Source organism: Rhipicephalus sanguineus, chromosome 10 (genome assembly GCF_013339695.2).
Source record: "Rhipicephalus sanguineus isolate Rsan-2018 chromosome 10, BIME_Rsan_1.4, whole genome shotgun sequence".
Classification (NCBI taxonomy): Eukaryota; Metazoa; Arthropoda; class Arachnida; order Ixodida; family Ixodidae; genus Rhipicephalus; species Rhipicephalus sanguineus.
The window spans coordinates 6,112,621-6,139,679 of NC_051185.1; the positions used below are offsets into that span (position 1 = coordinate 6,112,621).

Genomic DNA, 27,059 nt, shown 5'->3' on the forward strand with positions numbered 1-27,059 from the left:
GTCTCTGCGTCCACCGAACAGCAACAAATTTACTTCCTAGTTCTTTTTGTTCCACTCCTGGAATCGCATCCACACTAGCTCTCCCCGTATTCGGCAACCGCCTCATTGTTCAGAAAGTAGCGTCAGCGTTTCGCCTCGTTTATGAATTATTTTTTCCGACACTACCATTTTGATCAAAGAAAGCTCTCCTCGGCATAGCCTCATTTTCGCATATTATATTCCTGTTTATGCTTTCAACTCTAACGTTATGCGTAACTGTGATTCCAGTCGGCGTAATAATAACGCGTTCATAATGATGTGGGTGCGCATCTTTTGAAAAAAAAAATTTTACTACGGTTGAAACCCGCAATAACGAAATCGGCGGGGAAAGCACAAAATTTCGCTTTTGCGGGAATTTCGTTGACGCGAGAATGCGGCAGAAAAGACATGGAACTTACAAAAGACACATTTTATTTCCAAAAGTCAGTAAGTTTGCTTTGGCGGGCCGTATACCATGCAGCAGTTTCATGCCTCTCGATCGGGAATCTCGTTTGCCACGGCACAAAGTTCGCCCCATGCACTGGTCAGTGACGGCGGCACTGCGCTGTCACCAGTACCGTGATCAAGTGCGCCTACAGGCGAACCTTCTTCCGGCTCCACTGGATCAGCGCGGATCAGCGCAGAATCGTGGACAGCGAGCTGCACGCAACGCAGAATTCTTCGGCGATGTCCATTTTTCGCCTGCCCTTTTCCACCTCACTGATGATTGCAGCCTTATCTTCCACCGTGATGAACTTTCGGTTTTTCGTTGGAGGCGGCATCTCCGCAGGCAGCGAAATCGGACGAAGCAATCGCAACACACAGTTCACGTTGCACCAAGCGACGAAGCAAACGCTCGACAAATGGCTCCACACACGCGACAATGGATTTGGATACGTAGTCCGCGATAACGAGCAGGTGTTTCGGCAAGCCATCATCATCATCATTGTCACCAGCTTTATATTTTTTTTTTTTTTTGTAAACAATGATGGCAGTTGCTTCTCAAGTGCGCTGCAGCGATAGTTTTGCACAATTTAAGTGTAGCATGAATGCATTTCAGCAGCTTTCGAAGGTAATTAATGTTGCGAGAGCAGATTATTTGCGCACTCGTGTTTCAAAAATTTCGTTAATGAGGGACTGCGGTATGAATATCTTTCGTAGTCGCGAGTTACGAAATGCATTGACTCCTATGGGCGTTCGCCGGTGTTCCGAAAATATTTCGTTGCGGTGAGAATTTTGTTCCCTCGGGATTTCGTTATCGCGGGTTTCGACTGTAGTCACATGCTGTCATCTTTGTTCGCTACACTGCTACGTCTCATGCTTTGTTAAGATAAACTTGCGTACGCACGCCTCCACTGTTAAAGTCTGCACGCCACGTGAAAACGCGTGTAAGTTGAGAAGCACCAGATCAACACAACCTTTCGCAATACCGGATGTGCTAGGGACTTGCTCAGAGCGCTTTGTTTACAAGATCCCTTTTCTGTGGAACTGTACTCCGTGTGCGTATAGTGCTTTTGCGGGCACAAGAGCAGCCCCAAACACGGGTGTTTTTTATTGGATTGTCTACCCGAGTATTACCGCGCTTGTACGTATAGTGATTTTCTACGCATCTGTGTTTCATGTGCATATAAAAAAGGCGCGTCACAGCGCCATGTTTACAACCGGTGCGATAACGTAGAAGGACGGCGGATCGGGCTAGTTGGTATTCCATACTCAGGCGGGAAAAGTGCGAATAAGAGGGACACAAACAAGTTCTGCTTTTCGCATTTTTCTCGTCTAAGATGCCGTAGAGACACGAGTTCGAGTTCCAGTGGAGACGGTTGTGGACAACGTTTTCTCTTTTTTTTTTTTTTTGCTATGTGGTAAATGAGAAGGGAAAGATGAGTGCGGTTGGCTTTTTGGCAATCGCCAGCCTCTGCAGTTTCATGTGCAACACTGAATATCGCACGGAAGAAGGACACCACCAGATTGTGCCCGAGAACTTAAGGGCTAACACCGTAAAAATAGAAAAAGCAAATTTTCAAAATGCCGACAGAATCGAAAATTTCGTTCACGTTTCGCATATAGTCAAGGCTGTTCGAAGCCCCGAATTAAAGTTGAGAAAACTGTCAAGTCAGCACTGCGCATATATTGAAATGGATTTTGTCTCTTCCTCGTCGTCTCCATATTTTAAAAGTAAAATCATCATTTCCCTTTCTCTCTCTTGCAGAAGCCCCCGAGGGAGTGTGCTTGTACACGCATCAGTACGAAGTCAACGACGAAGGCCGGGAGGTGCCCGTTGAAATGTACCGCCAGAACGTCTCTTTCTACGAGGTAAGCCTGTACAACGCCTGGTTGTTTGCACTGTTTCATAACCCGCCACAGTAGCTTGGCACGTAAGGCATCGTTTCTCACGAATGAATTAAAATAACACCTCGATTTGACCGAACAGAATTGTCCTCCAGTCCGCCGACTAAAAATCGCTTGAACGCTTCATTCGGAGTGATGTGCGGCCGATAGCAACTATGGGGACACAAAAGAAGACGTCATGCATGGCTTCGGATTAATGTTGAGTGCGTGATGCTCTTAGGAGCTTAAACATTCATAGCGCGAAAAAAACTGGACTCCTGGAAGCAGACAAATGACAGCGCCCGTCTCCTTCCCTCTGCCTAGCTTTCTTTGCGCTACGTCTCACTAGAAACCTATAGCAGCACGCCCAATGCACTACGTTGCTTGAACGTGTAATGTAATACAACAACGAGAACTCTTTTAACCATTGTGCCTGCTTTGAAATCTTCTGTTATAGTCGGGGAAACGAAACCTCGGGCTCAACAGGAAAGCAACTTAGATACTACGTCGTTACCGCGTAAAGAGGACAAAACAGTTAACGATAACAATAAATACATGAAAATACACATTAAATTAATATGAAATCAAAAAAAAGAAAAATGTTAAACGAGAAAGAGGTGTGCCGAATGGCCTTCACGAGCAAAGCTATTCGGTCGGATATAAATGAAATAAAATCTCGGAAATCTATAGCGCGGTTTAGCAATGTGGAAAATGACCACGACAAATGTAAGAATAAAAGCGTCCAATGGTATAAACTGAACACAAAACAGAGGGCTCCTTGAAACGAAGCTGGGAAGATGTTAGGTTCGGGGTGCTAGTCAAATCGTTCATAAGGATGTCAATTCTAGGCGTGTAAAGTATAGTAATGAACTGAGCATTTCTCAACAAAAGAGATGCTTAAAGAAATAGTGCGGAAAGCGCTTGATTGGTGAATTTTAATATCAATATTTTCGTCGTTTTAGGCTCCGCAAAATTATCTAAACGAATATCATAAAGCTCGCTTGAATATTGGGCTGCCATTACTACCACGCAGTGATCAGAGCGAAGACAGATGGGCATGGCCATGACTTGAGAAAATTCCTGCACACTCAATCACCTGTTTCATCAGTGAATGATCTATATGAATAAGTAACGCTTCACTTTTTTACACCAGAGCGCTAAACCTTTCACTTGTGCTTTTACGTTACATGGTATGACTTTTTTTCACAGGCTAACAGCGTTTGGAGGGACGGTCTGTGCCGAAACTGCTCCTGCGACGGCTCTGGGTCTCAATTCATGGCACGATGTACGCACGAGACCTGCTACGAGAGTGCCGAGCTGCCTGACGACAAGGTGCGGTCGTAAGCGATAATAATCTGATGGCGCATGCAACGAGCTCGCCTTTAATTTAAGGTTTACTTGTACAGTTATAGGTGTTTCAATGTCTATAGGAAAGCACCAAGCACTCATCGTATTTAGTCCACATCATGCGCATAGAAATTTGATATTTGTTGCCTTTTATTCCTTCCTTTGGACGTCATATTTTCGTCCCATTTTTTTTTCTTTAAACGCTTACCATATTTGAGCTACATGGGGCACATAGAAATTTGAATTTCATTGTGTTTTATCCCTTCCTTCGCGCATCAAATTTTCGTCCCATTTTTTCTAGAGCCGCAGCAGTTAAGACATGTTTTCCTTGCTGCCCTTAAGACAAAATGGCTTGTTCAAGCATTCCGCTACATAATTTATAGTTTTATGTAAGCTTTCACTTTTTAAACACCAGCGTATCATCTAACAAAACCACTGCGAATTACTTTTGCACTGCAATACTTGGTTGGGCGAAACCATTCGCTTGCGATTATTCCCATGATGGCTGAACGTGAGTGTTGCTGCTCCCACACATAAAATCCCCACAGTTCGCTCCTCTAACTTTTGAAGGAAACTCTATGGTTCAGCGTAGGCTAGAAGTACGCCGAAGATGAACACTGAATTTCTGTGCTGCTCCAACAGGAACGTATATTTGTGCTATTCCTGCTGCTGCCCAATGCTCCGGGGAAATCATCTCCGAGTTCTGACTTGTCACTTCTGCCCACACACTTGCTAGTGCGATAGTTACTGCAATGTATGTGTGCAGCAAGAAGTCATCAACACGTGTCCTTCGTAATACGAGCGTGATTTTTTCTTTTTTTTGCTAAACCTACAGATAAAAACCAAGAGTTAAGACGGAGAGAAAACGCGTAAGTCTTGTATTAGTATATTTAGCGCATAGGCACTTGTTCTTGCAGGGCTATACCGTAAAAATTAATTTCGTGCTGGCCTAATCACCCAATCTCACGCTTCACCAGCTCATAGTACTGACACCGAGTTTCATGACACGGCTGAACACGATCACCACTGAGTTCGATCACTATGCCACTCCCTCTGTTTTCCGTCGGCTCTTCTCAAATAATTATTTCTGATTATTACACTTATAATAATTATTTTTAAGTTTAAAAGGAGTTGAGAGCAAAAAAAAAAACGAAAGGAGGCAAAAGGACAAAAGCTTTGAGGACGCTTGAGCTTCACTTTCAAGAGTAGAACGCGATAGCTTAATCGGGTCCCGTGTGCATCGCCTTCAGCCGTGCCGAAAGGAAAGTAACGTTTATGCGCGCAAAATTGGCCGTTTCAAACTCTCCTAAAATGCCTACTGCAAGTGCAGTTGCAAACTGCCCACTACGGCATAATTCCTCCTTTTGCAAATTGGCGAAGTACCCACTATGCGTCCGTAAGGTGCCACGCGTACCCGAGCAGCTGCACGCTTTGTATTCAAGCACGTCCGAGATGTGCGTACCACCAATCATAAGTGGCGCATAGTCATAAGTCGCCCTTAGTATGCTAGAGGAAGTATGCGTGGTGGCCGAGCGCATAAAGGCATGGAGCGAGGGCTCGTATGTTGGAATCCCCGGTCCCACACGAACCAAATATTTGTATTATTTCGTTATTTGCTTCTGCCTCGAATTTTCGCTCACGACCAGCGTTGAGTTTTAGCTCACAACCAACGACGCCGACACCGACGCCGGAATCTCTGCGAAACGAGCTCTTTAACGTTATCGCTTTAGAACACCAGAGAAGGAGACGCAAACAAGCGCTGACACAGACAGCTTCGACGCAGAAATCAAAGGGCATGCGAGTGTGTTGAAGCAGCACATAGCCACAAGCAGTCGCAGTTGTATGCCATTGTATACCCTCCGTGACATTGCACGAAAAAGAAATTCATTATGTTGGGCTTGTTTGAAGGCTGTGCCACGCGTGGTGTGTCGCACGTTTTCGCGTATTTGGGTGCCCCCCCACCTTCATTCCATCCCTCTACCCTGCATCTTTTGCGCAGTCTCTGTATATTCTCCTGACTTTTTCCTTATATTGGTTTGTTCTTCGGAATAAAGGTTCAGTTGTTAGTCAGCGCTTGTTTGTGCCTCTTTCTCTGGTGTTTTGTCCTTTTTTTTTTGCGCTGTTCCGGAATGAACCATTGCCAACTTGCCCAGCTTACCACGCTTCTGCCAATATAATGTCCTGATAAGCATAGAGCTCCCTTTCGCGATTAACTGCTAATCAAGCAGAACTTCTTGTTGGGCTAGATTGTTCATGTTAACGGAAGTGTTGATTAACTGCTAAATGTAGCACGACTACTCCAACGTAGATCTTGTTCTTTATGGTTCGTATATATTGTTCACGCAGGACTACTACTTGACCGTGGTGGACGTGCCGCTGCGATGCTGTCCCAGCATCGTGCGACTCTTTTGCAAGGACGACTACGGCAACATACGCGAGGTAAGTGCAGGATTCACATAGTCAATGAAGAGATAGGACTGCCCGAAAGCACGAACAACACACCAAGAAAACGTTTCGCAAAAGTTTGCTCCTTGGTCGCTTTCTCAACATTGCCGTTGTAGAGAAGCATTGGAACGCTCTAATGGGTCGTCCTTTCGAGCGTCTCCTAGTGGGTCGCCCTCTTCGCCTCTTCTCGGAGAGCACGCCCCTCGTGCTCGTGCTCGTGAGAGTCTGCGAGTCTGCGCTCTGTCGTTGTGCATCGTCGCCGTCAATCCCGCCGTCAATAAACGCCTTAACAAAGTGGTGGAGGTCCGTATATATGTGTCGGAGATACTTCCGCAGAAGAAATTTAAGTAGATTATAATTATGTTAGAAAACAACTTATGCATTTGGAGATTTTTTGCTTCTTCACTGCGCTCGATTACACTTCGAGGCACGTTGTCCAAGGTCATATACAATCAGACAGTGTCGTCTGTTTCTCAGTCCTTCGTCTTTGGCACGCTGCACGTTTATCCTATATGCTAACTTACCAACTCGCCCAGCTTACTGTGCTAATCAAGTTTAATGAAACCCAGCAGATAATGAAGCCAAGGAAGATATAGGGGACGTTAATTGTACTGTTTTAAGTGCATTGTAGTAAATGTGATGTAGATGTGAAGAAAGTAAAGTGGACGAAAAGACAGCTTGCCGCCGGCAGGGACCGAGCCTGCAACCTTCGAGGTCACATACGTTCAACATTTCTTTCGTATGCCCGGATGTTTCACCATATATTTCTATTAAAACCACAGAGGCTAGAAAAGACAAAGGAATCCCGAAATTTACGTGACAAGATAGATTGGTTTGGTGTGCATAGGTCGGCAAACTCACTCATGAGTCGACTCACTCAGACTCACTCAAACTCAGATCGGGCCGCGAGTCCGAGTGAGTTCGGTTGAGGAAAAATTTGGTGAGTGTGAGGCCGAGTGAGTACGGCTGAAGAAAAGTTTGGTGAGTATCAGTCCAAATGAGCCCTCAGAGCAAAATATATTTGTTGAGTGAGTCTGAGTGAGCTGCAATGTTTTTGCCGACCTATGGATCGAGGGGAACGGAGTTTCAGCTTGGCCAACAGCGCTCGTCTGGTGTATTTCCTCCTTTTGTCTTCGTTTTAAATCAGCGCTGTTCCTGGGCAAGATGGTCAATATAAACGGCACATTGCTGCAGGCGTGACAACATCGAAGCGGTCACACTACGACACATCGTTTTTTTTTTTTAATCAATATGCAAGTGCGTAAGAAGGCAACCATCAAACAGAGGATTTGGTGGATAAATAAGACTTTCTTGCAAGTTATTCCACATACTTTGCCGACTAACTGTAATGGACTGTCATCAGCATGATTGCAATGTCCTGATGTTAATCCCAAGATAGAGTTTAATCCGAATATTATATGTGTACAAAGTTTAAAATAAATCATTCCATACAACAGCACTATATAGCTGAGATTCGAAACATCCGGCGCATTTTGAAAAAAAAAAAAGAAAGAAGTTATCGCCCATTGTACATGTGCGGGATACAGCATCATGAATACAAATCTTACATTTCCCAGTGGCGTCTTCTTTCTCCTCATATGCAAGCACACTAAACATTTTGTCAGTGATGAATTATCTTACCATTTTGCTTGAATTTTCTCAACCATTGTCTTAGTTAGAACACGAATAATGTTTCTCAGAAAGTCTATCGGCCGGCATTTCCTCTCTGATTACGAAGCATTCGCCATTTATGAAAAGGTTACTGTTTAGGAATGAAGTAGCAGATAATTAGACATTTGTTTTAGCGCTAAAAAATAACTCGTGAGAAAGGACAAGACAAGCGCTCCTGTAGTCTCATGTGTTTGACTTTTTTAGCGCTAAAATGAGATATTGACTATTCATCAACTTGCCCAGAAAAAGTTCTTGTTAACAGATATCTATTTCTTATTTATATTGTGATCTTGGGACGTAAAACCACAACAATTACACATTCTTTATCGTGCCCAAAAACACAGTTCCTGTATACAAAATAATCACAGAAACGTCAAATGATCGCAGCGAAAATTGTGGAACGAATTAACTTCTGTACAATTAATTGTTTATTATGCGCAACTGTATTTTTCATGACCTCCGGTGGATACATATAAGTGCTCATGACCAGAAAAATCGCAGACCCAAATGTCAGCAACATGTGCAATCACGCACATTGTCGTGAAAAATCAAAATTTCTATGATCTTCAAACTGCAGCTGCAAGAACGGTTCATATTTTTGAGTATTGCAACTTTTATGTAGCCTGGCGACGTGTGGCAGTCTCGCGAGGACCCGTGCCAGTCGCACGTTTGCGAGAGAACCACGGCGGGAGAAGTTCACAAGGTTCTTCGCTCCATCGTATGTCCCAAGTGCCCCGAGGTGAGTCGTCTCTGTAGTACAGACTTGTGGTCTAGTTGTTTATTTGCTATAAATGACGTCATAGCACTGGAAAGACAGGACGTGAAAGACTTTCATTTGCTACGGCATCATTTATAGAATCTCCGTAGACCGTCGGTTGTGCCAAGGATAAATCTGGTCTCGCGGACATAGCGGAAAGGCTGCCTCGCATACAGATCAAATTAACGACGAAAATGCAATTCGTCCCTCTGAAATCGACAAGAATCCAACATCAAAAGAATCATGATATTGTAACGAACAATTCAGGTAGTCTTGTGAGAACTATTTATTGAGCGCTAACTTGTCAAAAAACAAGAAGCGTTCTCCCTCTTGATCGAGCGGCTCCTCACTTCTTCCTCTCTTTCCTGGTCACAATGTCACGCGATCCGATCGCGTGCGGCGACTGGCGCCGTTGTCCGCTGGGAGGGCGCACGTAGTTTAAAGACTGTTTCATGGCTGGCATCAATATTTACTATGCAGCATTATAGTATATTCTTTACAAAGAGAAGTGAAAAGTGTAATTATATATTCTTAGTGTCTGATTCCCTAATATATCCTAAAAACGTTATTACTACCGCTAATATAATTTAAAGCAACTGTTTTATTCTGTTCTGCATTTTTCAGTTGATGCTGCGTGTTAGGACATGTCCTTTACGTTATTTCTTACCACCCACCCACCTTTATGCCTTGCAAAAGGCCCTTAAAGGAACAATAAATGATGATGACGATGTGGATTTGGGATATAAATAAAATTTAAAAAAATCAAAGCTATACTAACTGAGATCCCGTTTTATACGACGCGCCTGTTGCAGTGGACGTTTATTCCATCTACATAGATATAGATTATCTGACTGTTGTATTACTTGTTTTTTATCCTCTTCTCATATCATTTTTGTTTTGCTGTGATATGTTAAAAGCGTATTATTTTATGTATTCGCATGTATTATTTTTCTGTGAATGTTATGTTTTTTTCTTAAATGATTGCTCTCGCCACTGTTGCTACTATGATATGCTTATTACCGTATTTGATTTTGTACAGGAAGTCCCGATGCAGTCTCTTGACTATGGGACCTCCTTCTGCATACCAAACGCTCGTAACTTCACTCAACTTTTAATAATAAAATTCTTATTCTGAAATTCTGATTCCTTTGCAGCATCAAGTCGGCTCAAATGTTTTGTGACGCAAGCTTGTCAATACATAAAAAATTGCATCCATGTTCAAGGTCAATCATAAGAACCCTGAGCGACCGCACGACTAATGTTTCACTGCTTTTAACGCGATAGCGTTAAAGAGCTCGTGTCGCAGAAATTCCGTCGTCGGCGTCGGCACCGTTGGTTGTGAGCGAAAATTAGACTGTGAGCGAAAAATCGAGAAAGAAGCAAATAAAATAAAGAATAAAAATTTCGGTCCCACTGAGGATCGAACCCGGGCCGTTCGCGTGGCAGGCAGGTGTCCTACCACAAAGCCACGACGTTTTTTTTTTTTTTTTTTTTCTTTATTGAACAAAGCCACGACGTTATTTGCAGCTGCATCGGCAAAAAAAACTACATAAATGCCATGTGGTGTCACGACGAAAAGGAGCCCACTCGGCGATTTGTAGGCGCATTTGGGAGGCCATGAAACTATGTCGAAAAAGGCCGGGATAGTGCAGCCATCGCCGCTAAAAACACAAACTTTCAAACAGCTCTAAAAATGGAGAACTATGTCCATCTAGCGGAAAACATATCAACAAGCAAACAGCAAACGCTAGATAATGTGCTGCCATCTGTGAGGCACTGTGAGACTCTTCATGGCCTCCGAGATGGCGAGCGCGCGGCGTCTATCTTGGAGGCCATGCAACTCTTGCTTTAGATCAAAAACCTGTACCATTCGCGCGCGCGCGCCTGTGTGTGTCTGTGTGGGTGTAACAATACACATTAATAAGTATGCACTTAGTGGTTGAAGTGCGCACTAGGGACCGGATTTCGCTATTGCGTTCAACTCTTAAAAGCGAAGCTTAAGGGTCCCCCAATTTTTTCTGTTCAATTCAGCATCCCCTTCAAGCATCTTATTATTTTAATAAAATCTTATGACTAGATTTTCCTCACGATTTCTCAAGTGCAGCTTCGATCGTCAGTTAAAGCTACTGCTCGTGTACATTTTAGTTATTCAAAGTTGAACAATTCTGCGGCAGCCTCGCAAAATATGTTGCGCCAGCCAACTTTTATTTCTCTGCCTGATTAATAGGATGTAATGTTCCCGTTTAATGTAATTTGCCAACTTTGTGTTTTTAGCTACCGAGTCTAAACAAGTCGATGCGAACAATATCATGTATACGCTTTAGAAATGCGAGAGCCTGAGCCTCCGAAATCGGTGCATGTTCAATGGTAATACGATATACGCATGCGGCGTAATCGCATATTCGCATACCCGATATAGAACTGCTGAAGTTTAATGCGCGTAAAAAAGCCATGGCATGGTAATTAATGATGTCCCGCTCTATGTGACACTCTAGAATTCGCAGGAGATCGCCCCGCCTAAGGGCGAGTGCTGTCCCCGCTGCCAGGTAGTGGCGTGTGACGAGGCCGGCATGCTACACCCGGTTGGCACTCGCTGGAACTCTACCATCTATCCGTGCTACGTCGCTTCGTGCGAGCAGCACGGCGACAGCGTGCGCACAGTCTACAACAGCCCTTCCTGTGCACCTGTGTCCAAAAAGTGTCCCAAGGTAAACAAGCGTACTGTGTCGAGTCTTCTCTGCAATGCATTCATACAACTGACGTTGTTGCTTGAACGAAAGAGGGGGATTGTTCGAGGGCTCGTTTCTTTTGTTATACACAACCTGATGAAACGGACAATGAAGCAAGGATGGCATGGGGACATTACTCGTATGTTTTAACTGTGGTATAGTAATTGCGACATAAATGAAAAGGAATCAAAGTGGATGAAAGATTAACTTGCCGCTGGTAGGGACCGAACCTACAACCTTCGGATAACGCGTACGATGCTGTACCAAATACAATGTCTGTTGGTCTCATTAGATTCTGACGTCGTTACTGCCGTTCAAGTATTCCAATATATATAATGTAGATAACGTAATGCACGAAAGGTCAAGCAACCGGTGCCATCGAACATTTTCTGTGGTCTAGACGAGACAGCGTCGTGAAACGGACGCCTTCCTCGATATCCTAGATACATTACTAAACTCCGCCTGTGAGCGTGAAAATTAATTTCGCAGCTTGCCGTTGTGTACATGTGCATGTATTAGTTTACCTATAATGGTGCGCACTTGTTAAGTATCCGTGGAAAATATGTACACTGCGTTACTGCTGAGACACTTTCCATTTGCCTTCAGTAGCTTATATGTCTGTGTCCCTAACAGTTTTGTTGAAAGTAATTCCCTTTCCTGGTTTGATAAACCGTTTTTCACAAGCGTGCCTGCAATATGCCGTGTCTCTGGAAGGATCCGAGTAGCTTGCAATGAAGTGTCACGCCTTTTTACGTTTATAAAAGTGACAGATATTTTTGGGCAGGTGGTAAATACCACCACGACACAGTAAGATGTGCTCGGGCGATGTAACTGCCAGCCTCAATCTTCAAGATAAGCCCATCGGTGGCATACAGCTATCGCCATCATTTATCTGTCATTTCTTTACAAAAATATTCCTTTTTCTATATACCCCTCCTGTCTCAACAAGAATACACGGGAAGGGAAGATCGAAACCTGTAGACGAAAATGCAACGCTCTCGGGTGCATGCGCTTCCCCTGAAAGCACTGAATCTTTCATAAAAGCGGCTACAGATTCGGTGGAGGGAAATACACGTCGCTTTACGGACCTTCTCGCCATATTGCACAAGGCAGTCGACATTACACGCGCTCAGACCTCGGGAGGGGCACGACATAAGGGCGGGGAGAGACACGGCTTTCTATCTCGACTGGAACGTTACTGGCGTCAGCCTTAAATGAGACAATTACTGGTCATAGCGGTTCGACCGGCTGCTTGATTTGTCATGATTCGTCACAAGTGTTTTGTTATTCGCAATGGGACAAGCAAGGAGACATCGAAATGACCATAAGGTGCTTAATTTCATGTTCGCTGACGTCATTTGCAAGCCGATACACTCACAACGTACCCAGTGGATGATGTCATCACCCCCTTTTTACTCGCACTCTCTAAACGTATCTAGTGGAATATTTTTTTTTCTAAATTACGAACACTAACACATGCTTCGTTTCTAAATTCCCAGGATATGGTAGTATGGGACGAAAATCACTGCTGCCAAAAATGCAACATCACCACTGGTAAGCTATAACGTTTTTCTACTTAGTGCGCTTCCAAATTCACAAATTAATGTTTAGTGTTTGCTTACGAGTGCCTTCAATTTTTATGATTTGAGGGAGTACTTGGCGACGAGAAACATATTTTCAAATTAAACATTATGTCAGGGTGCAAGGAGTTCGCTGAACTGGAATCAATTTGCGATGTCGTAAGTTGCGATGCACACTACCTAGGTTGGTACCAGAAACACATATTAGCCCCGAAGGCTTCTAAGACTAATGTATCTGAACTTTATACAGTCTCTGTACTGAAACACTACTACCGTTTATTTCTCAAAATAGCGCGTATTGGCACCATTAAATAAATTCAATTATTTCCAAGGCGTCCACGAACAGCTAAAGCTCTTAGAAGTGATTTACTTGTAATTCATCAAGAAAATAAGAAAGCCCAAAATACGAGCGAACATCGTTACAAAATAGTGTGAAGAGCTCTGAAGAAGAACAACCAAAATCACTCAAAAAATGCAGATGAGAGCTTAAGATGTCATCATCATCACTCAAGGCATATCGTTAAGTTGAAAGACGCATTAGAGCGTTAGCGGTAGATGTTGACTGAATACAGAAAACACTGAGGTCGCGTACGCTATGTCGTGGCACGGAAAACACTAAAGACACTAGTAACTGCGTACAGGAAACGGTATTGTGGTCAAATTTATACAAAAAATAGATAACCGCGATGCAGCGCCGGATTTCAAGGGGTCTAATGTTAAACAATTGCACATGCCCGTTGACGCTAGGGCAAGGTAAAACTTTGAAAGCAAATTATGGTGCTTCATTCACCCCATGCTGCCTTCTGCGGTGGCACATAATCGTCACACAGTTCGTGGAAGGCAAGAGATGCAAAATAAAGTATGGGCGGTAATTCTTCATTCCAAATGTCCTTTGCGCAGTGTCCGAAGAAGTCTGCTCACCCGCACCGATGGAACTTCAGCAAACCCTCAAGAAGTTCGTGTACCGCCATCAAAAGTGGGGACTTTGTGTCAACACAGAGCCAGTTCAAGGAGCAATGGAGTGCGCCGGCAACTGCGAGTCACATGCTTATTTTGCGACTGGTAAATATTACTCATAACGTTAGTCATAACTCTGACGCGTTTTCTTTATGAAGCCAACGTGTAGGACGCACAACGTTACATTACTCTTGACAAGCAGGCCATAATCAACACTGAAGGTGCATACACTTAATAGAAGACGATACAAGATAAGCCAGTGTTGTCAAAAATATTATAATCTGTGAAACAATTAAATTAGTATTGTGACCACCTAAGCACGTGTCTCGAATGAGTTACGCGCAGTACAGGCGTGGTGTTGTGAGCTGCACCTAGATGAATTTGTGCCTTCGAATACAAAGAAATTATCAATGGGAAACTAGGGTGTACCAAAAGGCATAAAAGAAAAGTAAACATACAAATATTTTCAAGAATGCTTGTCTGCGTCTTTTCACTTCTTTGTTGGCAGTCGTCGCAGTGCCTAATCATCCGTTCTTACACGAAAACTTAAATACTTTTGCAGGAGATTCACAGGAGCTTCAGTCTGACTGCAAATGTTGCAAGCCTTCAACTTGGAGTACGGTGAAGATTGAACTGAGGTGCCAGAACGGGAGAAAGCTAGCGAGATCGTTCAACCAACCAGCCGCGTGTTCCTGTACGCCGTGCGTTCCCAGTACCAGAGAACGAGAAGAACCCTATGGTAATCAAGGTTTTGTCGGTGTCAAGATCCCCTTAACAAACACTAGTATGTACAAAACGATGCAAGGCGATCAGCCACCTCGAGACGAGGAAGCGAACAAACCAAATACCGAAGTTGAGTCGAAGCCAACTAAACCCGAAAGCAATGTTCCTATTGCCCAAGTTCCCTACAGTCCAGAGAAGGAGGAAGAAAACCCAATAAGATTTGAGCCCATTGCTCAGCAACCATACAAACCGGAAGACGTGGCGGAACAGCCAAAGCGACCTGAGCCAATCAGCCAAATCGCACAAGAACCCTACAGGCCTGAAGATGTTGAAGAGCCAATACCAGCGAAACCGGCAGGACCAATCGCCCAGGAACCATTCAGACCAGAAGACGTGACAGAACAACCAAAGCGACCTGAGCCAATCAGCCAAATCGCACAAGAACCCTACAGGCCTGAAGATGTTGAAGAGCCAACACCAGCGAAACCGGCAGGACCAATCGCCCAGGAACCATTCAGACCAGAAGACGTGACGGAACAACCAAAGCGACCTGAGCCAATCAGTCAAATCGCGCAAGAACCCTACAGGCCTGAAGATGTTGAAGAGCCAACACCAGCGAAACCGGCAGGACCGATCGCCCAGGAAGCATTCAGACCGGAAGACGTAACGGAACAACCAAAGCGACCTGAGCCAATCAGCCAGATTGCACAAGTACCCTACAGGCCTGAAGATGTTGAAGAGCCAACACCAGCAAAACCTGCAGGTCCAATTGCCCAGGAGCCCTTCAGACCAGAAGTCGTGACGGAACAACCAAAGCGACCTGAACCGATCAGCCAAATCGCGCAAGAACCCTACAGGCCTGAAGATATTGAAGAAACAACAGCGAAACCGGCAGGACCGATCGCCCAGGAACCATTCAGACCAGAGGACGTGACGGAACAACCAAAGCGACCTGAACCGATCAGCCAAATCGCTCAAGAACCCTACAGGCCTGAAGATGTTGAAGAGCCAACACCAGCGAAACCGGCAGGACCGATCGCCCAGGAACCATTTAGACCAGGAGACGTGACGGAACAACCAAAGCGACCTGAACCGATCAGCCAAATCGCTCAAGAACCCTACAGGCCTGAAGATGTTGAAGAGCCAACACCAGCGAAACCGGCACGACCGATCGCCCAGGAACCATTTAGACCAGAAGACGTGACAGAACAACCAAAGCGACCTGAACCGATCAGCCAAATCGCGCAAGAACCCTACAGGCCTGAAGATGTTGAAGAACCAACACCAGTGAAACCGGCAGGACCGATCGCCCAGGAACCCTTCAGATCAGAAGACGTGACGGAAAAACCAAAGCGACCTGAGCCATTCAGCCAAATTGCGCAAGAACCCTACAGGCCTGAAGATGTTGAAGAACCAACACCAGTGAAACCGGCAGGACCGATCTCCCAGGAACCATTCAGACCAGAAGACGTGACGGAACAACCAAAGCGACCTGAGCCAATCAGCCAAATCGCACAAGAACCCTACCGTCCAGAGGACGTACCACCCCAAAATCTATCAAAGCCGAGCCTACCAAGTGCCCGAGAGCGTTTGCATCAAGAAGCCGTGGAGGAGAAAGCTCGACAACCCGGGTCAATGAGCCAAATAGCACAAGAACCGTATAGGCCGGAGGAAGTTGTGGAACAGCAGCCATGGAATCCGTTTTCTCCGATAAGTCAAGTGCCATATAATCCTGAAGACGCAGCTGGCCCCGAGTCTTTCAGCTCAAATCGCCCATTCGCTCAGGAGCCATACAGGCCTGAAGACACGCCGCATCATATACCGCCGGCTGGCCATGGCCCCATTGCTCAGGAGCCTTACAGGCCCGACATTGACCAATTGAGACATGGTGGTGGCTTCGGCTTAGGTCTTGCCGGAGGCGTCGGCTTAGGCCATGGCGGTGGCTTCGGGTTAGGTCATGGCGGCGGCGTTCAAGGCGGCGTAGGGGTCGGTAACTCTGGTGGACTGCACGCTGGCCTTGCTGCCGGTTTTGACGGTGGTCATCACGGCAACTTTGGCGTCCACTTTGGCGGACGTCTTCCAGGTAGCATCAGCGGAGGTGTAGGAGGTCACCTTGTCCCAGAGATCGGTGGCGGCTTAGGTCATGGCGGCGGCGCCCAAGGCAGCGTGGGAGTTGGTAACGCTGGTGGACTGCATGCTGGCCTTGCTGCAGGTGTTCGTGGCGGCCCTCATGGCAACGTTGGCGTCCACTTCGGCGGAAGTCTTCCAGGTAGCATCCGCGGGAGCGTAGGAGGTCACCTAGTCCCAGATATTGGTGGCGGTTTAATACCAGACATAGCACATGGTGTCGCACAGCATGCTTCGCACGTCGTAGACCACGGTGTGGATGCGGCTCTTGGGCATCTGCAACGTCAAATTGACCAAGCCGCACTCAAGCATAACCTCCAGCCTACGTACGCTGCGCAAGTGCCGTACAGACCAGAAGATGCCGCAGAACATTTCAACTTTGGATTGGGTGAATTCGGTAGGCATGAACCCCCAGTTGTACCGGAACGCTTGGAACAGAGCGAGCAGTTCGCGCCGGGAAACCGAAAGAAATCACGAGGGGGATCTAAAAAAAGGAAGGACAGGAGCAGACGACCCCTCAGTGATATCTAGAGCTGACTCCCTCCCTTTTCAAACGAGCTCGCCGTCTCACCGCCCTCTTCTGAGCATAATCAAAACATACAGTGTCCGCCATGTTTTTTACCAAAAATTAAGACAAAAAGAAATAAAGCTCTGTCTTCATGGTTGTACTATCACGTTTACTGAGTCACATTTTTTTTCTGTTGAGCACAATAAGTGCTGAAGCAAGGGTTCTCCTGTCAAATATGTTTTACACCAAGCAATAGCCGTTTTTCACGCTGTTTCTGGTTATAGTAACAACTTCTAACAAAAACTCTGAAGGCAGACGCGCAATTAAGGAGATGTTATAATCGTCATGTTTGCCTAACCTCAGTTCAACTTCAATTACTTATAACCATGTGCCGTCACTGAATGTGTTCGTGTGCTACACGTAACAATATTTTTAGGACCATAACAGATCAGGGCATATATTTTCTACGTGATTACGTAGCCTTAATTACAAAAATATATGCAGATACAACATACATTAAAGATGTGTATTGTTGTGTGGTATTGTTGGAACTAAAAGCCAGAACTAAAGCCTTTCCGGGTCTGTCCTTCTGATATCCGAGCTTTAGGCTACATTGAAAAACAATAAGAAGCAAACAAACACGCATGCCGTAGAACGGAGGAATTTTAATTCTTTACATAGTTGTAAGTTGCACACGCCTTCTATACATTTCCTGGAATGCATACAACAGCCGTACTTACATAAGTGAAAATCTAGTTTTCCTTCTCTTTCTTTTTTCTTTCCTATATTCTCTATCCTTCTGCTCCCTTTCACCATACCCCCGTGTAGGGTAGCAAACCGGGTGCAACCTGGTTAACCTCCTTCTCTTCCTTTTGCCTTTCTCTCTCTCTATCTCAAAAAGATTTCACGCAATAAGGTAATGTTGTCTTCTGACAAGGCAAGATAGAAAGCGCTTACACATTTCTATGTTTACTTTCGAATATAGGATGTGTTGCGAAAAGGGCGAAAAGAAAGTGCGGCATCCGGCTTGCAAGCTGTTAAGAGGGCGGCAAGCCATCCTATCCTTGGCAAGGAAATGACATCCCTTAAAGAATTTCCTTTCTGGACTCGAAAAAAAAGCGAATTGCGCACATTTCGGATAGGCCTCAGCTACTTACTTTGGAGTAGAATCCCCTTTGTGGCCAAGAGGACTATTTACTTTAATCGTCCCTCAAGTGTGCGAATGAAAATGTTAAGGGAAAGTTCCGTCTCTTTTACATGACGATAAACAAAATGTGCGTAGGAGTAAAGTTCAGCCACCGTCAGCCACGTGTTCAAAAATACTCACCAGCACGGATTCTACTGAGAGATGGAAAGAAAAACTGAGGAAGAGGTCCCAAACAAGGTGGTACAAGTGTTTGCTAACGAACGCCTCGAAGCGCTCCCACATAGCGCGGAAGCATTCGTTGAATACCAGAGCATTAACGATTTTTTTCGTCGGCTGCATAAAAGACGCGCTAAAGGCCGCAAACTTCAGCCAGTCCTTCCCTACCCCTCTCCCACTCCCCGCTTTGTATTCTCTTTGGGTACGCGTTCACGGCAAACTGAACGTTGCTGCAAGCGCAGAAACGGCGTACAGCCCCCGAGTGCTTTCGTGCTCGCCTGCCTTAACGGTCGTGAATTCGTCGTTTGGTGGTGTGGGCCAAACGCCGAGCTCTTGCATAAAACTTTCCACTGCTAAGGGTGGACTGGTGAATCTTCTCATCACGTGGTCTCGTGTAATCGTAAAGGATCGCTCATTGGCGCGTTTGATTTCATTTTGTGTCTTGAATGGTGTTACGCTACACACACACTATCACGTTCGAAAATTGTAGGCTTGCCAAATAGGTTCTGTAGAAGACCGTAAGGCGAAGGAGGTTTCATCCAGAAAAAAAAATCCACCCGTTTGTGCCAGGAAGCTACAAGAAAATTCAGGCAAGTTTTCCACAAAAAATAAAAAGCTTCCCAGTTTGCGAAATAATCGTCGTGGTCTGGAATTAAATACCAAAACTAAAACCTTCCCGGGTCTGTCCTTCTGACATCCGAGCTTTAGGCTACATTGAAAAAACAATGAGAAACAAACAAAAACGCACGCCGCAGAACGGAGGAATTTCAATTCTTCTTTACATGTTTGTAAGTTAGCCCTTGTGTCGCCGGTGCCTTTGTAGTGATCTCGTATATTTCCCTTTAACTCTTCATATGTAAAAACTAGACAGGACTTACTTGTTTCTATACATATGCTTATTCACACAGCATGTTGACCACTCGACCATGGACGCGCCGTCTCCGTGTTACCGACCAGCCAGCAAGTTCTGAAAGAAGAAAAAGAAAAGCTTGCCAAACATACTCATAGAGCTAGTCTGGCTCCTTCACCACTTTGATCATATTGTAAGAAAGACGAATCAGCTGAACATCATTTTAACACGAAAGTGTTTTATGCCGGTGTCCACCAAGATTTTCATGACCTATTTCCGTCACGGAATTACGTTAGCAAAATGAATGCCATCTGACAAAGAAAAAAAACTATAAGAAAAAGTTCCGTTTACAGGAGTCGAACCCATGACCTCTCGGTCCGCGACGATGGCTGGCGGGCGTTTAGCCCACTTAGCTACCGTCTAATTTTTTTTCTTTATTGCCTCACACAAGCATGTGTTTGGCGGTACCTACACACACAAGTGAAAATAATTGTGTATAGCTACCGCCAAACACATAACGGAGGCTACATGAACGTGCCTTTTATCTTTCACACTTTCCTCTCGCAGTGCTCTTGCATGGATGGATGGATGCTATGAGCATCCCCTTTATAACGGGGCGATGACATGTGTGCCACCAGGCTCGAAAAAAAATAATACGCGCCGTTGCTGCGACCACCCCGTTCGGCGCGTTTCCATTATAAGTGTAATTTCGTTTAAACACCGCGAGGAGGTGGCTTCAGTCCTAGCCTCACTCATAGCATCTATCCATATCGAAAAATAGCTCTCCGACGCTCGCCTGGCCGTCGCACCGCGTTCTCCGCTCACCCTGTGAGAATTAACTGCCAGGCTAGAAGGAAGGCACGACGCGCGTAGCGTTTCCCTTCGCGTTCCGCGATGATTGAAGGAGTGTCTTTCGAGTATCAGTGTTTATTATGTGCTTGTTTACGCCATATTTGCTCGGCATTCACCCATATGCGGTGTCCACGCATATGTTAGGAACTTCAGCTACCGCAAGGGTTAGATCATGATCATGGGCGTTAGTCGTGTGTACGGAGATGTGCCACTAGGCGTCAACGCGAGTGCGTCCATATCAGGCGGTTCTACATCTGCCAAACAACAATAGACATTTTACAGTCTCTGATATACAATGCACTAATGCAATCAACTACTTCTGTGACGACACGTTTCAGACAGACAGACAGACAGACAGACAGACAGACAGACACATAGATAGATAGATAGATAGATAGATAGATAGATAGATAGATAGATAGATAGATAGATAGATAGATAGATAGATAGATAGATAGATAGATAGATAGATAGATAGATAGATAGATAGATAGATAGATAGATAGATAGATAGATAGATAGATAGATAGATAGATAGATAGATAGATAGATAGATAGATAGATAGATAGATAGATAGATAGATAGATAGATAGATAGATAGATAGATAGATAGATAGATAGATAGATAGATAGATAGATAGATAGATAGATAGATAGATAGATAGAAGGGCGCACACGAAAAGTAGAGAGAAGGGCGAGAAAGAAATAGAGGAGGACAGAAAGAGAAAGTTCGCAAACCTTAGCGAAGCAGCAACAGCCAGGACTACCTAGGTACACCAATGAGCTTCGCCGTCTCTTGAGCAATGCGCCCCCAGTGCAAGCTACGCTAACTTTATTGACTCGAAATTCGCAAATTGCCATTATTGATTTATATTTCTCATCCTAAAATTTCTCAATATCCATTTAATTTATGGTGTCCATTGTTTTTAGAAAAGTTTTTTCGTTTCGTGGCCAATCGCCCAGGGTGGATGTGAGCCAGTGACGTAGATAATCATCATAATGCACAGGTGTTTACCAGTAAGACCAAGTAGACACAACAGCTGCGTCGAAACTTCGAAGGCGTGTAAGCTGTATAGTGTGTCCCTAAGACAGTTTGGACCGAAAGGAATTACGCTGTTCCACGATGTCAGGGCAGTACCGATCGAACCAAGATTATCGGCTTTTCCCTACACTCGTTTGCTGTGGGCCGGTTTGCTGAGAGCTGTCAACAATCTCGTTAACCTAATGCGCTGAGTGCCGCGCCTCAATGTAATTTAGCGAGTTAAGGCGTCACCGGTCGCACAGAACCCAGCGACCCGGTATTGAAGTCTTCGAGTGTAGGAACTTGAATAAGTATGTAATGTTTGAGCTAGAAGATGAAACTTTTTAGGCCTAAACTAAGCACGGGCAAACATCGTGGTTTCGGGACGTTAAACCCCAACAATTATTATTATTATTAAGCAGGGCAAAAGAACACAATCAACAGGACGGACGCAACTGTGTCACAAAGCTTTGGTTTGAGCTAATTGCCCATACGTACGCATTCAAACATCTACGCGCGAAGCACACGAGGGCAAAGAACACTGCGCGCGTCATGTCTACAGTGTTCTTTGTGCTCGCCTGTTTCGCGCCTAGGCGTTTGTCATTGGGTCCTTTTTTTGATGTTGAGTTTCGGGCGAAACGGTTTTCTTCAAATATAAATCATTACCGAATAGCACAAACCGAGATTCAGCTGGAAGAAATAGTGCGTAGCGAAGGATGCCGTATCCAGAGTGTCCTAAAAAGCAAGACGAAATTAAATATCAGCGCTGCCCGGAGAAAAAGTAAAGGATTCGTTGTCGGCAGCTTCAACTGTGATAAAACTTTTCCATTAACAGTGAACGTGAATGTAGTAAAAAAATTTCACTCGTAGAGTGGATCTAGTAACTGTTGTTCTGGCGTCTGCGAAATGTGTTTTCGTTATTTGCTTGTGTAAACCTAGCTGGTCATAGGATGCTCCCTCCTTCGCTTTGACGCAGTGCAAAAACCCACCTCTACAGGATGAACCCAGCAAGTGTGCGTTGTCGGGTTAGTTGGTAAGACGTCATTCGAGAAAAACTGCGCTTAGGACCAGTAATTAGAGTAGAAGAAGACAGCACGAGCGCAGAGTAAGAAGTGGTTTATGGAAAGCACAACGTCTTGCCTCTTCGAACAATGCCCATCGGCAAGACGCACTTGTGCATAACATCACCCAAGGGTCCCTATGTGTCCCAGAAAATCAAGCATTTTCTTGAAATGAAAAACTGGTAGCTTCCCGACGCGCCTATCTTGGCAATGTCTCGTGGTAAGCGACGCTTCCAGAATTTCCCGTGTCATTTGACCTTTCTATGCACCTATCACCTTCGTCTGATCAAAAAGTGGCTTGCAGACCTTAGTGTACGAGCTACGATGAACTGGCAGGCGCTTTCCACCAAGAGAATCGACGGTGTATGAGTATTCCATTAGGCGCTTACTTATGCACCACCCCGTTTCACCCACATAGGCCCTTACACAGCTCAGCGAAAGCTCGCAAACAACACCAATTCTGCATAGTACACCCTAGCGTTGTTTGAGGCCACAGCGAACATTCCTTGGTTTCTCTTTTCTGGGAGGGTGTACCAATGACAAGACTTACCGGGTGCTGAAAAAAGAACGAGAACGCCCAATTTTTCAGTCACCTTAGCAAGACTTGTGTTTGGGCAAGTTGGTTCATACATGATACGTATACATGATACGTTCACAAGTCTGGTGATAAGTGTATCAGTGTACCTTCTATCACACTCTGTGACAAGGAAGTCGCCTTCCTAGAAGGTTATTTGTAAGGCTACCATTCTTTGGCGTAGATGTTTTGTGCTGTTGTCTTTGTTTATAGGATTGAGTGTTTTGTTGTTTTTAAACTTCGTTTACCACTGTTTTCTGACGCAGCTCCTTGTTTTTAAGCATTGTTAATGACCTATTGTTTCTTATGGTTTTTGACGCGGATCTTATGTGTTCAAGTTTTGTTTTGGTTTTTATGGTGTTAGGGGAAAATTGTTTATTTTACTTACGCGGCTCGTGGTTAGGTTTTTAGGAGTTCCGTTGAGCATATGTGCAGTTTCTGTAGACCACATTTCTTTTTTGTCCGACGGTGGGGTAGTTTGTTTCCTCATTGCTAGGATGGTTCGTTGATGGCCTGTTCAGTTTTGATGGCGCCTGCTTCCTTTTGGGTTTCGATGTTAAGGCTTGATTTTGATGTTAAGGTTTCTTGAGTGCGCATGCGTCTTTCCAGGTATATATATATATATTTTTTCATATGCAAGTGTGTCGCGGTCTTCAATATCGGACGTTTTCTAACGCCTTTGAGCGGTAGGTACTTGATTCGGCGTGGTGCGTGGCCATGACGCGGTTTTTTGGTGAGGTATTGGCACTTTTGTTATCGGGTGGATGAGTCACAATTGTTATCGCCCTAGCTGGTTGCTTGTATATATTTTACATGTCTGCTCAATAAACCTCAGTTGAAAGTTGAGCGCCTGTCCTGTGTACCTCTTGTCTATGTCCCCGTCCCATAGCGCTCGTATGTCCGTATCTTTCAGTCACCCTTTTCGTACCACGCGAAACCTTGTGAAGAGATGGAATGACTTCGAACTTTGTGAGCCTTTCCCATCAAAGAGAACTGAAGGAATGTTGGCTGTGACATCAAACATGGATGCAAGTATGCACAGCTTTGTGAGTTCTCACTTTACTTTTGTGTAGGTTTCCTGACCATTCGTTCACTTAATTCATATTCATTTCTTCGTACCTTCACCTCCTATTTTTTATTTTTTCCTTCCGAAAGCGTATAAGCGGGCGTCGTGTCCCTCTCGGTAGTATTTGTCAGCCGGCTCCCTCCCGGATTGCTTTGTCCTTTTTCTATGTTTGCATAACAACAACAGCAACAACAACAACAGGGTGATTCCACGTAAGATCGAACAAACGATGGCTGGTCGACCTCTCAAATTTATTTCAAAATTTTATATATTATTGCCTGATGAGTGGAAAGAAGAGATCCGCAATTTGTTTTGCCGCCAAAAATTTTTTCGAACCACAGGAAATCAATAATGACGAAGAGGTGGAGTGGAGCGCTCATCCGCTCTGCTGTTTTGGCCAACTTTCGTTATGAATTGCACAAAATATATTAAAGTTAGGTAGCTGAAAGTTATTTACCTAAATATATGCATGGTTTTGCTTCTGCTCAGGTATTTTTAGTTTTTATGTGTAGTGCAGATGTTTTTATAAAAAACCTCAAAAATGGCCCAATCGGCAAAATTTTCTTTACTTTGAAGGTCTTTATCTCAAAAAAAGCCTCGTAGCAGCGGTACAAAAATTCCGCATTACGTTCTTCGCATGCTTATCTACCAAAGTGCCAAATCTTGTATTTTATATAACTTTTCAGTAAAGAGATATCATCGGGCTAAGTTCAAGAAAACACCGAACAATGAAAACTTCTGACGACAATTAAAAAAAACCCCATTTTTTAAATTTCTTAAACTTTGTCCACTTATTCTCCTCCACATTAGCTTTCACAATCATTAAAAACATGTTGCATAATGTCGTTGCAGTAATAGTTACGGTCCCTCCAATGAGACTCTTAGGCAAGGATGGGCAATTCCGACTTCTTGCCCAGCAAGTGTATAAAATGCAGGCAGGATTGAATTTCTTTTTATTAAAAGGTCAGCAGCTACCTAAAAAGGTGTCGCCTGCACTGAAGACGTTAATTTTGAAATTATTTGGTCACTGCAGCGGCCACGAGCGCGGAGCTACCGAGTAGGCGCGCGCGCACCCGAGATGCTCGTTGTAAGAGACAGGCGCAGTGAGAGCTCGTTCTCGCGTCCTCAGACCGATTGAGTTCGAAACAGTAACACCTCTCGGGTGACTTGAACGCACGTGCACTGGAGCTTCGCTATTCTATCCGCCCTCTGTTCGCATCTCAGCTAGGCGCTGATAACACGGCGGAGATGGAAGCAAGATGAAAACTCTATTCGGGAGCTATGAGCGCTCGCTTCACGCACGCTGCTGCCACAGAAACTGCGCTGCGCCAGTTGCGATCAGTGGAAAGCATGAACGTGGCGCTCCAGTGGCAAAGCAAAATATGGATTGTCAAAGGAAAGAAAAGCAAAACTATCGGTAACCGGATGCGCTTGCCTATATTAGATGTCGGCAGCAGACGGCGTGAACTGGCCGCGCGTTCGGTGCGCTGTTCACACTTCATTCGGCGCGGATAGTTCTTGTGCTTTGCTCTTACTCTACTCCTCCTGTGCGTCTCATGACGAGAAAGTATAGCTCTGAATGAGTCTATTGTGGAGACTACCTTTCGAAGCACAAGAAGCTTAAAGGAGTACTGACACGAATTTTAAAAAATTTCGTATTGTTGATCTAAATAAAAATACTGGTGTCGAGAAACCTAAAACGACTATTGTGGTGCCTGGGAATGCATCCTATATATTTTAAGTAGCGCCACCTTTAAAAGACACTTTCGGTTTCGATATCGAGGGGGTGGCTTCTCTGTGTCGTTTCATAGCAGTGTGACGTCACGGAGATACAGAAATTCGCGACGTACTAGCGGGAAATCCGTCATCTGCTCGTGGTGCAATAGACAACAATGAGTGAATTGTCGTCCAGTGACCCTGACAGTGATTTCTAAGATTTAGGCTGCATGCAGGACGCAGAACTCGCGAACTCGGGGGAACTGTCTTGACTTGTTTAAGAAATTTAAAAAATGGGTTTTTTTTTAATTGTCGTCAGAAGTTTTCATTGTTCGGTGTTTTCTTGAACTTAGCCCGATGATATCTCTTTACTGAAAAGTTATATAAATACAAGATTTGGCACTTTGGTAGATAAGCATGCGAAGAACGTAATGCGGAATTTTTGTACCGCTGCTACGAGGCTTTTTTGAGATAAAGACCTTCAAAGTAAAGAAAATTTTGCCGATTGGGCCATTTCTGAGGTTTTTTATAAAAACATCTGCACTACACATAAAAACTAAAAATACCTGAGCAGAAGCAAAACCATGCATATATTTAGGTAAATAACTTTCAGCTACCTAACTTTAATATATTTTGTGCAATTCATAACGAAAGTTGGCCAAAACAGCAGAGCGGATGAGCGCTCCACTCCACCTCTTCGTCATTATTGATTTCCTGTGGTTCGAAAAAATTTTTGGCGGCAAAACAAATTGCGGATCTCTTCTTTCCACTCATCAGGCAATAATATATAAAATTTTGAAATAAATTTGAGAGGTCGACCAGCCATCGTTTGTTCGATATTACGTGGAATCACCCAACAACAACAACAACAACAACAGTCAGTCAGTCAGTCAATATCTTTTATTTAACGTGCCCAGGAACAACCACAAGGTCTTTGTGCAGACGCACGCAAAAATAAAACAATAAAAAATAAACAATGCAATACAGGCAGTCTTCAGAGGAAAATACAAATAAAAAGACAGAAACGTATAGCCAATAAGACAACACGAGAAATATTGAAGAGGAAGGAAAAATAATATTGAATAATAATAATAATAATAATAATAATAATAATAATAATAATAATAATAATAATAATAATAATAATAATAATAATAATAATTCAGTGTTAGAGTGATCCCGCCTGTCATTACCGCGTTGTCTGGAAGAGCTCACAGACTCATGAAGGGTCTGTGACCTCATGTCCGACGGTGGGCAAAAGGTGAATCCAACAAATTCGAAAATACGTGGCCGCGTCCTAGGGGAGCCAGGCGGACACGCAATACAAAAGTGCAGTGAAAAGGCGACGATAAGTAACGCACCCAG

At 44.4% G+C, this 27,059-nt stretch overlaps 1 protein-coding gene and 1 long non-coding RNA gene across 3 annotated transcripts in view; one reads left to right on the plus strand and one right to left on the minus strand.

The window, feature by feature from the left end:
* Positions 1-17,351, plus strand: part of LOC119406893 (hemocytin) — a 162,907-nt gene extending 145,556 nt beyond the window's left edge. Inside the window, exons 70-78 of the mRNA XM_049419568.1 lie at positions 2,228-2,331; positions 3,556-3,678; positions 6,040-6,132; positions 8,432-8,548; positions 11,062-11,274; positions 12,795-12,849; positions 13,776-13,937; positions 14,395-15,240; positions 15,643-17,351. Of these exons, the coding sequence (XP_049275525.1) occupies positions 2,228-2,331; positions 3,556-3,678; positions 6,040-6,132; positions 8,432-8,548; positions 11,062-11,274; positions 12,795-12,849; positions 13,776-13,937; positions 14,395-15,240; positions 15,643-17,213 (3,284 nt within the window). The 3' untranslated portion in view covers positions 17,214-17,351. The remainder of the gene's footprint in view (positions 1-2,227; positions 2,332-3,555; positions 3,679-6,039; positions 6,133-8,431; positions 8,549-11,061; positions 11,275-12,794; positions 12,850-13,775; positions 13,938-14,394; positions 15,241-15,642) is intronic.
* On the minus strand, positions 14,947-16,105 carry LOC125760009 (uncharacterized). 2 transcript variants are annotated; one of them, XR_007417672.1, is made up of 3 exons: positions 15,913-16,105; positions 15,508-15,642; positions 14,947-15,105 (listed from the first exon to the last, which is right to left on the minus strand). It is a non-coding gene; the product is annotated as an uncharacterized LOC125760009 (long non-coding RNA). The 2 variants fall into 2 exon arrangements; XR_007417673.1 differs by lacking the exons at positions 15,508-15,642; positions 15,913-16,105 and adding an exon at positions 15,376-15,436.
* Positions 17,352-27,059: the final 9,708 nt, after the last annotated feature.